General features: G+C 51.9%; 1 protein-coding gene across 1 annotated transcript; it reads left to right on the top strand.

Moving 5' to 3' along the window:
• The first annotated feature begins 323 nt into the window (after positions 1-323).
• vheA (subtilisin-like serine protease for hatching) lies at positions 324-15,529 on the top strand. The gene is made up of 21 exons (XM_002958130.1): positions 324-618; positions 748-867; positions 1,048-1,255; positions 1,360-1,444; positions 2,352-2,482; positions 2,816-2,938; positions 3,466-3,695; positions 4,008-4,145; positions 4,521-4,611; positions 5,131-5,355; positions 5,698-5,809; positions 6,229-6,304; positions 6,558-6,639; positions 7,114-7,259; positions 7,844-8,072; positions 8,691-8,859; positions 8,997-9,150; positions 9,496-9,756; positions 10,308-10,405; positions 10,989-11,199; positions 11,944-15,529. The coding sequence occupies exons 1-21, from the start codon at positions 514-516 to the stop codon at positions 12,331-12,333; spliced, it is 3,384 nt and encodes a 1,127-aa protein (XP_002958176.1). The 5' UTR covers positions 324-513; the 3' UTR covers positions 12,334-15,529.
• Positions 15,530-17,164: the final 1,635 nt, after the last annotated feature.

The raw sequence follows: 17,164 nt of genomic DNA, 5'->3' as shown, positions 1-17,164 counted from the left end.
GGGCCCGATTCGCAGTTCGGAGAAACTTATATTTCAGCAAACGTGGCGTGTTGGTGTTGCGAGCTTTGTAGCGCTGTAAGGTGCTGTGATGGCTTGCGCTGTCGCAAGGACATCTGTACTGGCGGTTCACATGGCTTGTGACAGAAACGCAAGTCGCGAGCAAGCAATTAGCGGCGCTTATGCTACAGTGTGTTGGGTTGGATGTAATTAGGTCATACAGGTGGGCGGATTACGAACAAGGTCGAGCGCTTTGCTGTTGTACGGGTGAACAAGACAAGTAGGTGACTACGGGCATTTAAGGGCGCCTGAACCTTTAGGAAAGTAATACAGTGACTTTTCCACGTATCGCCACTAAGCAACTACACAAGAGCTAGTAAATCCTGAGAATTGTGAGTACTGTAAGGCGCAAGCGCTGCTATCACGGCGGCGAGCTAGCTATTTCACTCATCCGCCTACCCATCCAAGAACAAGACAGGTGATAAGGTTAAACCGGTAAACGTCTGTTTCCGGTAAATGAAGCCAGGAATGTGGTGGAAAGGCTCCGGTTCCGTTGCTCCGAGCAATGTTGAAGATGGCTTTGAGGAAATCCATGAAGAACGCCGCGGCTTGTCAAGATGGGTAAGAAACCGTTGTAAATCCTCTGAGGTTTATTTACGTAGTCAGCTTGAATGCGTCCATGGTGACTGGTGGGGCCGCTGCTAAAGCCATTCGTCTGCGTTGACTGGCGACCGTTTCGTTAACCCGCAGATTCGGAAGCACCCAGTTATTTCTTCTGTCAGCATCACGTTCCTAATTTTGGGCCTAATTGCGGTGATCGTGGTGCCGATTACGTGTTCCATCCATGGGTGTCCACCGAAGAAGCAAGAGGTGCGCGGTCAAAGTGATTTGGACTCTAAATTTTCTGTTTATTCTCTCTTTCGAAGGATTTGCTTAATTGTAAAGCCGCGTCCCATCTACCGCAAGGTTTCAACCTGTTCTTGCGAAAAGTCACAACGTGTCAAGATATCGCTTAACATCCAACGCCCTTCGCCTCATGTGGCGCCGCAGAGAATTGAAAATCCTTTATACGATGGAGCACCATTTCGCCTTGTGGTAGCCTTTAGCAACCTGGACGTGGATGTCGCAGACTTGGTACCGAAAATCTTGCAATCTTACACCTCCAGGGTCCGGATGCTTTTATCAAACATCCAGATCCTGGAAGCCGTAGATGAGGTCATCTTAAATGCAGTGATTTCAGAGATTAAGAAACGCACAGGTGCGGTGCTTAACTTGGCTTGTAAGCGCATTATAACCGTCACCGTACCGCTATAGCCGATAAGTTTTTGTTCCCGTCCATTTTCATTCTTTGAATTCCTGCAGACATCGAATTGCTTGTACGCGACTTCGTCCTCAGAGCTCCCACCTCCGTTACCGAAGCGATAAGCTATGGCGGTAGTAGGCGGCGGTAAGCATACAGCCATAAGAGGCAATACATTATTCCAAGACAAAAACACACTAAAACGTGTGGACGTTGATATTGGGTATAGCCCGCGCGTGCCAGAGGGACCCAACGCTTTTCCCTTGTTGATGCTGTTCGCGTCAAGGATCTCAGGAAGCAGGCGTGCAAGCAAGAATGGTCGTCACGCCTGTCCCGATTGGCGCGACGCCTTGCCGTCAGTCGCCTTGCCTTGCCTCCTGAAAATACTCCTAATGCCCTGCCATCCATCTATTCCCCGTCATTGCTAGCGCGAGCACTACATCACCACATTACTATCCCCACCACCGCCACCACCACTGCCATCGCCATCTCCCGGCAATCCAAGCCACCAACCCAACCAACTCCAAAACAACCTTCCCCAACACACACACACACACATACACACGTACATATCCTTGCGCTGTGTTTCGGCTTCGGCCCCCGGCTCTCGCGGCCCACAGTGTAATCAAAGTCATACATACATACATACATACATACATACATACATACATACATACATACATACATACATACATACATTCATACATTCATACATACATACACAGATCGCTGTGCTTCACCGCAATTGGTGAAAAAAAATCCACCTACTAGTATACCTGGTGAACCACACACGTACTGCCTATCACACGTCTCTCACCACATCACTCTCAATGGCGTTGCCACCCCCCCGAGGCGCCGCTCCCGGCATCATGCACTGCGCCTCGCTGCTGGTTCTGGAGCATGTCGTACTGCCGTACACAAACCAGGGGGCCCAGCCGCCTAAGCTTAAGGACTTTGCAGTCACACGCCACCGTGGGAACCGCCGTAGATTGTCGCGCTCTGCGCCTTTGTGGTCTTCGCTTTGCACCTCCATTTCCACGTCCCGTGCCTGCAGGCTTCAGCAAACAAGCTCTGACGTCGGCCTGAATGACCCCCTCCTTTCACGAGCTTATTGGTTCAACAAGATTAATGTGACGGGCGCCTGGCAGCTGCTGGGGGTCAACATGTCGAATCCGCAGCAGCAATGTGAGGCTGGAGGGAGGGTCTCGCGGGTTTCGGAAGGTTAGGGCTTTGGGGCTTCAGAGCTTCTTACATGACGCAGGATGGCTGGAAAATGGGCTGAGGAAGGCGAGGAAGGCGAGCCTTTATAAGGAGTTTTTGTGCATGACGAGCGCACAAAAAGAAAAGAATCCGATTCCAAAACGCATCATCCTAATTTTCTCAGAAAATATTCTGAGAAAACATTCTTTTCAGTTTATGTCAAAAATATGTTTATTTTTTCGTTGTGCCTTGTTGGCTGCCGCCTGTGGTGCCTTGTGGCGGTTCCGACGCCGGGCTGTTCGTGTTTGTTGCTCGCAGTGAGTGATGTGGTCATCGCGGTGACCGACAGCGGCGCGAATGTGACGCACCCGGACCTCCTAGGGTCCTTCTGGAACAATCCTGATGAGATCGATGGCGACCTGGCCGACAACGACAACAACAGTAAGTCCCATTTGTGCGGTTTTCAGCTCTATTGGAGAGAGAGGTGTGTTCGTCGCGCGCATATATGTATATATATACATAATATAATATGTATATATATGTATGTATATGCATAAGGAAAGACAGTTTGATCCTTTCGGAGAGCTCCCGGTAACGTGAAATGCGAAGGGCGCTTTCCGGCTTGCCCAGGGAGGTCCGGCATTTGCGCTGAAGTCCTGGCCCCAGGCCATAGGCCATAATGAGATAATATAATACTCATATTCAACAAGGAACTATTGTTTCAGTGTCTGCTGCAGCAAAGATATAAAACTCTGCCCACGCTTGACATTACTCATGGCATTTGTAATGAGGTAGAAGGTATGATTAGTGTTCGCAAAGGCACTTCATGGATGGTATCAATTTATAGATTTAAACATAATAAAATATGTATTGTATGTTCGATGATATAGTTTTCGCGGCTTGGGACTTAGTGAGACAAAACAAGCAAAACTTTTGACGACTCGTTTTTATGTGCGCCGGGAGCGCAGTCTTCATCGACGACTTCTACGGCGCCTGCTTCTCAACGTCACAATGCTCGCCGACTTACTCCGGCAACAACGCTTCCACTTGCGGCATCGGTCGCAACACATCGTCATGGAACAACATCGTCGACCGAGTTCTACACGGAACCCGGATCGCGGGGGTCATCGGTGCACAGCCCAACAACGGTATCGGCATTGCGGGTGTGGCGCCTTGCTTGCGCCAGATGATTTTGAAGGTAGGTCTTCGTTTTTCATGTTTTATTTCCCGTTATGGCTTTCAATCTCGCTCCCCGCCGCGGATGAATTCGAATTGCTGAAGGAGCGATAATTTAGTAAAGGCAAGAAGAATTATTTCTTTATATAAGCGGTAGAGAAGTAAAAACTACTGGTAAGCAGGCTTAGGGTGTATTCCCAGAAGCAGAGTAAGGAATGGATGCTCCTCGTCGCCTTCAAAGGGACCTGCTGCTAGTAAATCATCATCTTGTAATTTCATTCGCACTCCATTCGTGAACAAGATACAAAAAAAGCGTTCCCGTCGGTTCTCGCAGGTAACGGACGAAACGTTTAATCCAACCAACCCGCCGTACGCTTTCTCTGATGTCGTACGCGCTGTCGACTACGCGTACGGCAAGGGCGCCCGTATCTTCTCCATGAGTTTTGGACCTAACGCGAAGTCCAGTTTCACCGTAAGTCATAGCTCGTGCTCGTTGATGACACGCTTGAGGGAGTAAGCCCAAACCTCATGCCATGCTCAGTGGTGCATGGATTTCTCTTTTAAAACCTTCCAAATCTTCTTTAAGTAATGCTTAGTTAGGCAATAGTTCCATCTTATTAGGTTATAGGTACCATAAGTATGGGCACGGCAATTTCACAAATATGAAAAATTTAAGGCTGTGGCCGCTGTTGCCACTTTTGCCAAATATAGAAGATTTATAACATAGAAGTCCGCGGTTACTGCCCCATCAAAGACCTGTATGACCTGTATGCGCGGTTCCTTCCCTTCCCTTGCCTTCCCCTCCCCCCGCCGCGTAACGTTCTCCGACATGACATCCACATCGCAGGCGTTTAACAAGCCAGGGCTGGACGCGGCAGCATTCGCTTACAAGACGCTCTTCACAAAGTACAACAATGCCCTTTTCGTCGCTGCCGCCGGTGAGGTGGCAGCGGGCAGGGGGGAAAGATGGCCCTGTAAAAATGCATTTCCCTTCTTACATTCCACAAACAGACAGACAGACAGACAGACAGACAAACAGACAGACAGGCAGACAGACAGACAAACAGACAGACAGGCACAGCAAATATGCATTTTCTCATGTACATAAAACGTGTATATGCGCGTGAAAACCACCTTATCTATCCCCACCTTTCCTGATTGCCCCCACGATGTAGTGGTCGTGTATGTTTGAAAAAAGATGTTTCATACCATATTGGGCCCCAAAAAACACTGTCAATGTCACAACACACCCTTCCGACTTTTCCCCCCCATCTAACGCCCCCCTCAATGTTTACCCTTCCATGCGTCCAGTCTCCTATCATTCCATCTTCTAAAGCCTGCCTGTTGACAGTTCACCCTTTTTCAGTGTTTTCGCTCGGATCTGGCCCCCGCCAGAACCCCGCTAACTCCGCTAAATCATGCACGTGCACCATTTGTACGGCTCCTGCCCCAAACAGGGAACGAGTGGACGAGCTTGGACACTTGGCGAGATGCCAACTACACCTATCCTCCATGTATGGTGACCACGCCTAACGTGCTGTGCGTTGGCGGTACTACAGTCAACGACACCATCTTTTATGCCTACCTAAGAAATCAAGACGTAGGCACCAACTACGGGCCGAACACCGTCGATATGAGTGCACCAGGAATGGATATCTTCACCACCGATCAAGCATACAACTGTAAGATGTATTTGTGTGGTTATAGTAAGGAGGATGCGAGGACAATAAATAATTAGGCTTTGCGCACAGGCTGGCGTTTTGAGAGGTCTGGAATGTACAGTGGCTGATGCCTAAAAGTCAGTCTGTAACTAGGTATGCCGAGGAGCAAGGTGTCAGGGCCAGGCCGGCCGTAACCTTTGCAACCACCAACAAGCCTCCTTACCGAGTACTTCTCTTCCCCTCCCCTTCCTCCCCTTTCCCCTCCGCCTCCTACCCCTTTTCCCCCTCTTCCTCTTCCTCCCTTTTTCCCGTCTCCTCCTGACTCTACACCCCTCTTCTCTCTCTCTACACACACACACACAGTCAGTAGCGGTCAAGTGGAGCCCACCTACATTTCCATATCGGGCACCTCTTTCTCGACACCCATGGTGGCGGCGGCGGCGGGTTTAGTGTTGACCGCGCTCGGAGGGCAGAGGTGAGGTGAGGGGAGGGCATGCGGCCTTCTGAGGGGCCAACCGTTGAGGGGTGGGATGCTGGGCGCGCGGATGTTGGATGCGGGCCCACTGCTGCGCCCCCCCCTTCCACGTCGCCGTCTGCCGGTTCTCATTTTGGACCCGGAACTGACTGTCCCCCTATCGTTCCCCCGTCTCCCCTCTCTTTCCTTCCCTCAACATCTCTCCTCGTCCACCTCCTTTCATCTCTCCCTCCTCCACCTTCTCACCGAGTAATCCCTGGCAGCCGGAGTTTTAGGTGCTATATCTATTGATCCGATACAGATAATACATTTCCCCCCACATTTTTCCCCACAACGAACAACTGCCTTTTTTGATTGTTTTCGTCTTCACGGTACGGTGTTGTACAACTCAATTTGTCGTACTACCTCTCCCCTTACAGTCGTGCTACGTCCTCGACACCCGCCATCGTAAAAAATCTTCTGGTCACCAACGGAGATTTGCTTCCTAGCCTACAGGCAAGCGGACCCACGGGTCAGAGTCATTGTCATGTGCATCAAACTGCTGGTACCGTTCATAGCTATTATTACCGTATTATAATACCACTGTTGTCTGATGTTGATGAAACTGCGGTGCTACTTAAAATGTCTATGCACTGCATACGAAAATGTCGCTCACGTCTTATATAAATGGTCCCATGTTGATGAGCGCTCAGCGAATCCACGGTCATGCCAACTATTAACTATCAACTGTCAACTGCCAACTGCACAGGGCCGGTTTCGCAGCGGCCGGCGACTGAATGTGGGCAATGCGGTGGCGGCGGCGCTGGTGACCGCACAAACTAATCGAACCGGTAAGCAGACCGGGGAGAGGGCAGGAGGGCGGTGTGTGTGTGTGTGTGTGTGTGTGTGTGTGTGTGTGTGTGTGTGTGTGTGTGTGTGTGTGTGTGTGTGTGTGTGTGTGTGTGTGAAAAGAGGGACTGAAAGTAATTGGCACTCCCTAGGGAACGTTGAGCTTCAGCGCCAGCAGCAGCAACAGCTTCCATTTCAGCTGTTTTTGTTTTTTCTCGCAAAGCGGCAAAAGCTGCTTTCATAGACATATGCGATTATGCACGTGTCTATTTCCGTAGTCCGCAACGACTCGTACAAAATACCGTACAACACCGTGCATTACAAAGCAGCCATATACACGCATAGAATACGTGCAACGTTCTCGGCCAAGCTAGTTAAAACCATCCCCCTTAATAGTAGTTATACACACAATCGCCCTCTCCCTGCGAATTCCGCTGTACGAACTGCATGTACGACCGCGACGCGTACTCGCGCAGTCGTAAAACGAACAAGCGCATTTGAGAGCGTCAACACCTCGGTCGCCTTCCAAGGCTGGGAATACACTTGGTGGAATGGTACCTACCTGGACAGCCCGTTCGACGCCGCCGACAAGAGCTACAATTTCGTGGACTTCTATGTTCGGGTGGGCGATGTGGCCTGTGTCGCTGTCCGTGCATGTCTCTTGATTTTTGTGTAGCTGATCCTCGGACGCCGTGCGTGTATGTGTGTATGTATGTATGTATGTATGTATGTATGTATGTATGTATGTATGTATGTATGTATGTATGTATGTATGTATGTATGTATGTATGTATGTATGTATGTATGTATGTGCGTGTGTGCGTGCTTGTGTGTCGTCAAATATATCGACACAAGCACAAACACCAGCACCAGCACCAGCACCAGCCGACAAGGAGGGATTGGGTTCCCCTTACCGCACTCGCACCGGTCACCTCGGCTCCGCGAGCTATCCATGCGTAACACATGCCAATGCACCAGGCATCGGCACCGTTACACCTTCTTTGCGCTCTCGTACCTCCGACATTTGTTTCGGCCCCCTGCCTTCTTCCCCCCCTTCCCCCCCTTTCCCCCCCCACAACACATCGCGTCTTTAACCAAACTGCGTCCATTTTAAGACCGCCTCTCCCTCCAGTGTCCCCTGTGGCCACCCACCCGCCCACGCCCCCTTCCATCCCCCCTTCCTCAATTCCTCCGGCGAAACTGCAGAACCAGCCCACCTCCAACTTCAACGTTTTTCGTTACTCCAACTCAAGCTATAAGATGATGGCCACTACCATGGCGAGAATCGACACGCCAGGGTTTTATTCCATTCAGTATCAGGCGTCAGGCATTTCAAGTAGACGGTGGCAGTTGACAGTTGGAGAAAATCCGTTGGTGTGGGGCGAGGGAGCTAATGATACCGTTGGCACCGTTGAACTCATCTTTCCAGAGCCAGGTCGGTCGGTAGGCGGATTCAAAACACAATAATCTTGCGCTGCATTATTGTAGTATAACATATGTATATATATATACATATATACATATATACATGTATATACGTACTATAATACATGTATATATACATATCTTTTACCCTCATCTTGCACACGCTGGCTTATTTAACAACAGTTGCCAAAAACCCACTGTAACGCCGTTACCTAGTACTTAATAAAGACCTCTACACGATTGAGAGGCTTTCAGTACATGGGTGTGTGCACCACAGCCCCGTGCCGGGGTCTGAACCTCGCAGCACATTTCCCAACCGTCGTCGTACGCTGCTGGAGATAGTGATCAGTTATATTAGTTATTAGATGGCTCTCCTTCGCCCTCCTGTGCAGCATCCTCCGTATGCCGTACCTATGCCGTAGGTATTTTTTACGTGATATATCAATACACACATACCGTCTCCTCACATACTCCTTCCTTGTTCCCCTCCCTACCCCAACAAACCCAACATCGTCGTCGTCGTCATCGTCGTCGTTGTCGGCACGTTGGGGCCTCCTCTCCACTACGTTTGGAATGTGATGGGGCGGCGCATGGCGGCGGCGGCGGCGGTTGTTGCGTGTCGTACTAGGCTTCTACGAGATGACGCTTTGGATGTTCCCGGAGAACTCGAGCTCCCTTATCAACTTTTCTTGGCTAACCCCGTTGACACCAACTACCTGGTCTTCTCCGTCGTTCTGCTGGGTGCTGCACAGCAATCCGCCAAGCAGCCGCTACTATGATCCCAACATCGCGGCCAAGTGAGAAAATATAATACGTACTTGGCACGATTTGAACCGGGGTCGAAAGCATGGGAAAGGAAGTTCCATAACCGTTTTATCCTCGCGAAAAGATCTATTTTATCACTTCAAAAATGATGCCACATGTTGCTTCGCAGGCCTGCGCTATGGCACGTGGTGTGGAATGAGGCCGCGTCCTGGTCCACCTTCGATACGAGTAACCGGGGTTACTTCGAGTTGAACAAGAGCCCATTACTTTACCGGGGGATGCAAACCACCGTAACCGAGCTGTCCTTTGCAAATGGAACCGAGGTGTGTTGGGCTTTGGATTGACTTGGTGACTTGGTTTGAGAACCCAGTTCCCATATTATTGATGCGGTTGTTGATATGTCGCTGCTCCTACTGTGCTGCGAACGTGTATGTACGGGAAGGCGACAAAACCTGGTGGGAATTCAGACGTCAGGCAGCTATGCGGGTGGCGGCAATGTTGATGACCCCCACCTCCACATTCCTCAGCTCCTCACACGGCCCCCATCACCCACACACACACGGGCCCCCTCCCCCCTCCGCCAAGCACTGATCCCCTCTTCCCCCCCTCCCCCCAACAAGCACACTCACTCATACCCCATACACACGGCCGCACCCGCCCACATACAGTTGCGTAACGCTCTGTACGGCACCGGTGGCAGCCCTTCCAACAACCAAACGGTTGTGTACGGCTACGCACGTGCCAACCTGAAACCGATGACCTTCAGCAGCGGCATCAGCTTCCGCCTCCAGGGGCCCCACACGCGGCTTTACATCAACGACCAGCTTGTGTTTGACTTCCAGCACGACAGCCAAGTGATGACTGTTTCGCCCTGCGTTACGTTGCAAGCGAACCTCACCCACGAGGTCGTGTTTTACTTCGCCGCGAGGGTGAGCTCACGACCTCTGTAGTGTAATATGTTTGTCTGTGTGTGAGTCTGTGTGTGTGAGTCTTTGTGTGTGTGCCTGTGTGTGTGCGTCTGTGTGTGTGTGCGTCTGTGTGTGTGTGTCTCTCTCCCTCTCCCTCTCCCGGGAGATTTTGTGTCTCTCTCCCTCTCCCTCTCCCTCTCCCGAGAGATTTTGTGATGGAAGGTCAAAGAAGAGAAGGGAAGAGAGCGGAGGTCGCTCCCCCTTGTTGATGGTGGGGTTGCAGAATGACATACAGAGCGACACTGCACCGTACATGATATGCCGTATATGTACGTGATATGCCGTTGTTTTTGGAACGTAGTGGCGGTGGACGATAGATGCCTGAGGATCACACCAGGAGAGGGATCCCCACCCGTACAGTGCGAATGATAGTACGGCAGGTGTTTTGTGTTGTGTGTGTATGCATGTTGTTGCATATATACACACACATTGTGTGTGTATGCATGTATCCACCCCTCGTACCAACCCCCCAACTCCCCCCCACCTCCCAACCTTGGCTAACTCCACAACAGGTCGACGCAAGTAACCCTGTGGGGCTCATGTGGGCGAACTGTACGGGTACGGAGGGCATCACCGGCACGTCGAGCTCGTACATTTCCCTGTCCAACAGGTACGGGCGTAAGCTATATCGCATTCAATTCCGTACTTCGCAGTACTGGCGGCCGTAGATGGTCTCCTCCTCCTCCTGTGGGGCCTCCTCCCCCCTTTCTCTCTGTCCTCTCTCGCACACTATTGCAGGAAGGCCTAAGTTAAGGATTAGGGGTGTGTGTGTATGTGTGTGTGTGTTTCCGCCGCCGCCGCCCCGTTTGCATCCCCACCTGCCTGGCTGCCTACCTGCCCTACCTACCGACAACCATCGCCAGCAGCAGCTGCAGCAGGAGCAGCTGACCACTGCTTCGACCGTGCGTGTGTTGCCTACACACCCACACACACGTGGCGGCGTCATCATTACCGCTCAGAGCGCTGACCAAGTCCGCCAACAACGCCCCACCGAATCATTTCCTCCACCCTGGAGGACTACTAACCAACTAACCATAAAAGTCCATAACTGCAACTGCAACTAGACAAACCACCCACCGGCCCATCGCGCAGCTAACAGCCCAACAAACCCAAAACCCCCAAACCCAAACTAACTAAATCCATTTACGCAAAACTCCCCCCCCGCCCCGGGTAACCACCCAACCACCTGACAGTTTGGCTACCAACTTCTTTTGGGCGCCAACCAGCATTGCCGACCTTCCCCGGGGATTCCGTTGCGATGCCTGGCCCATCAACTTCACCAATCCGCTCGTCAACCCCACACCCGCATTCGGCACGCCGGCAGCCCTTACGTGGGTCTATCCCCGGGACTGCCCCGCCAGCTACAGGAACGGATCGGAGTGCAAGATGCAGACGAAGCTTAAGGTGGGCGATGGAGACACGGATGGGGACTCTGATCACGGCGGTGGTTGGTGGTGGTTGGTGGTGGTTGGTGGTGGTTGGTGTTGAAAAATGACGCGATTGGGGTAGTTGCTATCTTACTGGTTTTAGGGTGGTGTGGTATAGCTGTGTTCGTTTATAGTATAAACGTCACACATGTCGTCGTCTTTTACAGCGACCAGCTACTGAAGGTGGTAAGCAGGCCTGGAAGAAAATATTATTATTTTGGGGGTTTGCGATGTTGTAGGGTGGATATCTTAAACATGAGTCAAGGAAATTCAGGGGTCTGTAGGTCTGTAGGTAGGTAGGCAAGCATCTGGATGGTGGTGGGCGGCGAGCTGTGTGTCCTCGGGCGCGGAGAGGGAGGGAGGAGGTGCCTGCGGGCTAGGATGTACATTGCAGGTTTGGGTTGGGCCCATAAAACTGTTGCTTGAATTATTGCTTGGTTATACGCATCTATGCTGCCGTACAGTACGACCTGGCGCTGCTGGCCTTTCCCCTCTCCCCCTTTCCCGCCCGCAGGTCGCGCCTTTTATAGACTTCTGTTCCCCTCCATTTCCCCCCCCACCCCCCCACCAACCCAACATACACATACACACCGNTTACCACCATCCCTTCACGTTCATCCTCACCCTCATCCTCATCCTCACCCTCATCCTCAAACGCTCCCTCCCACCCTACACACGAAGACCGAAAACATGCCCCGTCCTGCCCCTCACCCATCTCCAGGATCTGTTCCCCAACGTCACCTGGACGGTCTGGAGCATTCGCTGCTACACCTACTACGCAGGGAGCCTCAACAAGGGCATCACCGGCGCCCTGGTCCCGAGCGGGATCATTTCTCAGAACCTGGCGGGTGTCCGAGTCTATTATCAAGGGGGTTCCGTTTTCGGTTCCAGCTTCGCGCCGGTCAATACGAGGTTTCCCGCCGGGGTCTATCAGCTTTACGTCATAGAGTGGACCGCGATCAACTCCCAGTGGAATTTGCTTGCATCGCAAATGGTTTACGACGGCGCGACGGGTGCTGGTAGCCCTGTTCTGACCACCAATTCCACCTTGATGATCCTGCCGCCCGCCGCCAACGCTACTCTTTCCTGGCGGGAAGTCACAAGTGCGTAGTCCAGGGAGGGCGGGGCCGCGTCGCGTCAAATTGGGCACCGCACCGCACCGCTACGCCGACGTTGAGCTACCGACACTGACGGCAGCAGCTACTGCCGCGGTCGCCGTCGACGTCGACGTCGTCGTCACAGCAGACGCCCCACCTGCCCGCTGGCCTCCTAACAGAAACGAAGTTGCAGCGTGGGGGCTCTTCCTGCCGACAGAAAGTAGCGAGCTGCATCTCAGGGAGGTCGCGTCCAGGACCGGGAGCGACCGGGAGCCCGACGAGTACGTATGTATGTATACATGTATATATGTATGTGTGTCTGTTAGTGGCGTGGCAGCGGCGGAATGTATTTCTGTGTGTACATTTGGCAGACAACAGCGGCGCGGGACCAGAAAATAATAATTACGCGATTTCCCTTATTTACCGCTGTATATATCTGCGGCTCCGCCGTACAACTGCCGTACGGTACGATTATACCGCCTAGGGAAAGCTCCAAGTGCGCGCACAATTCGGTGTGTGTGACGCTGTGTGACATAGCACACCCGCGTCTGGTCGATGCCATCGCATATCGGTCGCACCGTAGAGGGGTTGTGTTGTCCGGAATTATTGTTTCCTAAGCCGCGCCGCGAACATGAGCGTGAGCCAGCCTCTATTCTTCCCTCTCCTGGCTGTGTTTTTTAGTATCGTGTGTATGTATATATGTATGTATGTACATATGTTTGAGCCACGAGGTCTCCTCGCGCGCGCGGCTTCTGGCTGAAGGTAGTAGGGCCGTCCGCTTCCGTCATACACACACGCACACACGCACGGTTTAGCGCCGACCCCCGACCCCCCCTCCCCCACCCCCCGATATTACCCGACCCCGCGAACGTGTGTGGTGTGTAATCCTGGATCCTGACGCCCTTGTGTACGGCATGCGGACTGAGGCCCCCTGCGTTTGCATGTGGGCTCGGGAAGCTGGGGATAGCACTGGTTACGTTGCATGTCGTACTTGGCATGTTGTACATATTTGGTTTGGCAGAGTTAGTTGATCCAGAAATCGGCCCCGGGAGACTGCAGGAGAAAAGAGCGTGCCTGGCCCGGTGGCAAGACGACGAAAAGGATGGGATCTTAAATTTTTGGTGGAACTGTGTGGTGCTGCGTCGTACCCCGTGATGTCGTACCAACTGTTAGCCCCTTTACCAGACATTGTTGTACATAATGCGGATGCTGTTCATTACAGGGATCCGCTGGTCCAGGGGGGTATACAGATAGTACGGCATCGTACGAAATCGTACGAAGTCGGATGTATGACGTATTCATTGGATGTGGGTAGGGGAGTCTTCCAAGCAGGCGCGGCCCTCTGTCGGAAACGTTTTTTCCGTACAATGTGGGTAATTTTCAAGGACGTGCGGAGGAAGGGTCTACTTATGCGGGAAATGATGTGTGAAGTGGCAGATTTCTGGTAGTTGCGTGTATCGTCCCAGTTAGGGGTCGAGTCTTCTTCTGGCCAACGCCAAATCGTGCCGTACTCGTGCCGTACACGAGGAACAGTTGGGACAGTTGCCTATAGTCCAGTGCTTCATCAAATTGGTCGTGTTTATTGTCGACAAAGCCTATGTGTGGTAAAAGCGAGCAACCCGCCCCAAGTAGATACAGTGGCGATGTATTCACGGGGGCCGCTGGGCGCTTCGTGCTTAGGGCTGATCGTTAAGGCCTGCAGCAGTGTTTTTTTCTCGCGCTGTCTTTATTGCGTACGACTGTACGACAATTGTCCTCCTTCCCGTCCGACCTAAATTTACTTCACCCCCGGTTTCGCAACTGCGCAACTGCGCGCCACATTGGCTCATTTCTTACGTTTCATACCGTACAGGTATAGTACATATGTGTCGCCTGTACACAAGTATACATACAAACATGCATACTTCACAGCATACGAACAACGGAAATTCTGTGGAGCACACGCTGTGCGGCACACGCTGCGGCACACGCCCCGTCCTCCTCCTCCTCCTTCTCCTCCTCCTTCTCCTTCCCCCAAACGCTCTTATCCTATCCGGATCTGCATCGCGATGGAGTTATAGGATGGCTTTGTCCTTTCTCCCTTTCTGCGAGTCTGTGGAACCCTAGGGATGCGTTGCGTTGTGGGGGACTTCGAGGTTGAGGAGGAGGAGGAGGGGGAGGGTATGTAAGCGCAGGCATGTGTTTTGCACTCCGGGCTGTTGGCAGTTGCGATGGTCGTTGTGGCGGTGGCGGTTGTGGCGGTTATGGAGTCGGTAGTAGGCGCGAATGCTCAGGAAGACATCTTGGAGAGGAAGGGCTTTGTTGTCTGTCTGTCTGTGTGTCTGTCTGCGTACATGAGCGTGTGCGCATGCGCGTGTGTGTTTTGAGCGATGCGTTTGTGCGTTACGTGAGGGACAACCCTGCCTCAGTGCCTCAGTGCATTCAACTCGTAATTTGAAGCAGCAGATTGGACGGCGGGAGGCGCCATTCGAAGCGGCTGATAGATGGAAAGATGGAAGATGGGTAGAAAGAGGCAATTGGCGGAAACCAATGACGAAGACGGGGAGGGTAAAGCATGTAGGCTGATGAAAACCTAACGCGCACACGCATGTCATACTCTTGGTCTTCTCTTCGCATCTCCTCTTTATCTTATTTTTCGCTCACGAGGTTACTCCGGATTTGATATTGCCGGCGCGCGAAGTTATTGCACTTTTATGTTCTGTAGCCTTGCTTAGAATCCCTGCCGTACTCAAGGCGTGCCTCGAAAAGGCGGCATGGACCTTCTTTTTGTGCATGTACATAAGTCCTTGTCTGGGTGTTGGTATTTGTACATAACAGTATGCTGTGGGTTGCTGTGTTGCAGCATTTTGCGATAAAATAAATTGTGTTGTGGTCGAACGCGGAGAAGGCGGGCTTATTATATAAGGAAAATGCAGTTATGCTTCGGACGCTGGTGGTTGGATGGTTGGCTGCGACGCATCAACAGGACTCAATCAAACTGGTCTGTTGTGTCCAGAGTGATGCGTCCTTTTAGCAGCTGTACGGAGCTGCGGTACGCGGTTTTAATTGAAATTGTTACAATTCCATTTTTGTTTCTTTATAGCAATTCACTTACTAGTTCGCATGATCCAAATTAAATATTACAGCCTTGTTTGACAAGGTTCGCGGATGTGGATGCTGCAATTTTTGCATCGCTTTTCAGTCCCTTTCGGTACCATGTAAGAAATATATTAATTTATCTACATGTTTCAATTCCATTGATGGACGAACTGAAAAGGGGAACCGCGAAGTGCATGTGTGTGTATGCATCCAACATCGCGCCTGCTGGTCGCCAGCCAACAGCTCATCTCATCATCCCTCACCTCGCCACAATACCTCAAAATACCTCCGCACTCCTACTACATCGCCAGGACGACACGGCCATGATAATCCCTCAGACCATTTCACCACCATCGACTCCATATACATATACATATATATACCCAAGCTGCGAGGCTGATGCCGATTAACGACAATCAAGAACGCGCATATAAACCGGCTCCAGCAGGTGGATTTCATCATCCACCATCCTTGCCAGTTTTCGCCCGCGCCGCCCACACCATAAAAGGACAAAAACCATATGAGAGCGAGGTGGCGCGGGGAGGAGAATCCACGCACGCACTTGCACCTAAGGGTTGTTGCGGAACACCCATAGTCTATGAGTCATAGAACGCCTTTGCGTCTTTGCGTCCACCTCTTTGCACAGCCTCTCAAGGGCCCTCGTCGGGGCCCTCCCGGCACAAAGAGGGGTCCCTAGGTTGGAGCTAACTGGTTGGAACCAGAGAGAACAGAACCGCAGAACACAGCGTGGGCCCTCGTCGGGGCATCAGAGGCATCAGAGCGCCACCACCACCACCACCGGCGGTAATATCCACCACGATACAGCCAGGAGGACGTGGCGTCCACCCAAGTAATGATAACATCTTTTCACTCGTTCACTCCATTGACCGCGGCCTCTTTTAAAAAGGTGTCGTCCACACTACAACTCCACGCAAGGCGGGGCGATCAGCGAGAGAGGGCCGGCGAGTAGCCTGTGGCCGTGCGGGAACCAACACCCCCGGCAGCGTCCACAACTTGGACCGCATGGACAGAGGGAGAGATGAAGTTGGCACCCCATCCACCCGCAGCAACCCCATGGCGCTTCCACATCTTCAAACCCTAAGCCTCCCCTTCCCCCTAAATGTCCTGAGCACACATTCGCAGCATCAAGAATGAATGATTGGGCCTCACGTATCTCTCCGGGGCCCCCCTCCACACACACACACACACTCACACAGTGCCGTAGCTAGCTCTCTCGCAGCAATCTAAGCGAGTGTGCTTCCACTCGAATCTCGTCGCCAAACGTGATTGGTGTACGTGTTTTTATCCGCATCATTTGCTTGCTTGCACTTGGTCAGGAAGTCAAAGCGCGATAGATGTCACAGCTAACTATCTACCTACCTGCCTACCTAGCTAGCTGCCTACACAGCGAATGACATTGTTAGTCTTGGTTCGATACATACATACAGATATGCATACATGCATACATACGTACATACATACATGGGGACGGAACCATGACCTCGACGTGACAGTCGCTGCGAGACCCCGAGTGGTGCGAGGAAAGGTGTCTGCGCCAACGAAGCACACGAAAAGGCGTCTGCGCCAATGAAGTTGAGGAGTTATTTCGATCAGGAATCAAAAAAAGAAAGTAGAAAATATGTATAGCAAGTTGAAAAGAGGAGAACAGAAATGAAACACGCTGAGACAAGCACATAACCAAAAACCGCACAAGGCAGCAAACTAGTTGTGGGAGCATCCAGGGGGGAGAGAGAGAGAGAGAGAGAG

This window comes from Volvox carteri (assembly GCF_000143455.1).
Source record: "Volvox carteri f. nagariensis unplaced genomic scaffold VOLCAscaffold_86, whole genome shotgun sequence".
NCBI classification, from domain to species: Eukaryota; Viridiplantae; Chlorophyta; class Chlorophyceae; order Chlamydomonadales; family Volvocaceae; genus Volvox; species Volvox carteri.
The sequence above is the reverse complement of the archived record's forward strand: the minus strand, read 5'-3'. Positions and strand labels throughout refer to the sequence as shown.

Bases quoted from the DNA above. Each gene is read 5' to 3' on its own strand.
- vheA (XM_002958130.1), top strand. From the start codon at position 514: ATGAAGCCAGGAATGTGGTGGAAAGGCTCCGGTTCCGTTGCTCCGAGC. The intron at 8,073-8,690 runs GTCGGTCGGTAG...GTGTCGTACTAG, and splicing joins ACTCATCTTTCCAGAGCCAG to GCTTCTACGAGATGACGCTT. The intron at 9,757-10,307 runs GTGAGCTCACGA...ACTCCACAACAG, and splicing joins TGTTTTACTTCGCCGCGAGG to GTCGACGCAAGTAACCCTGT.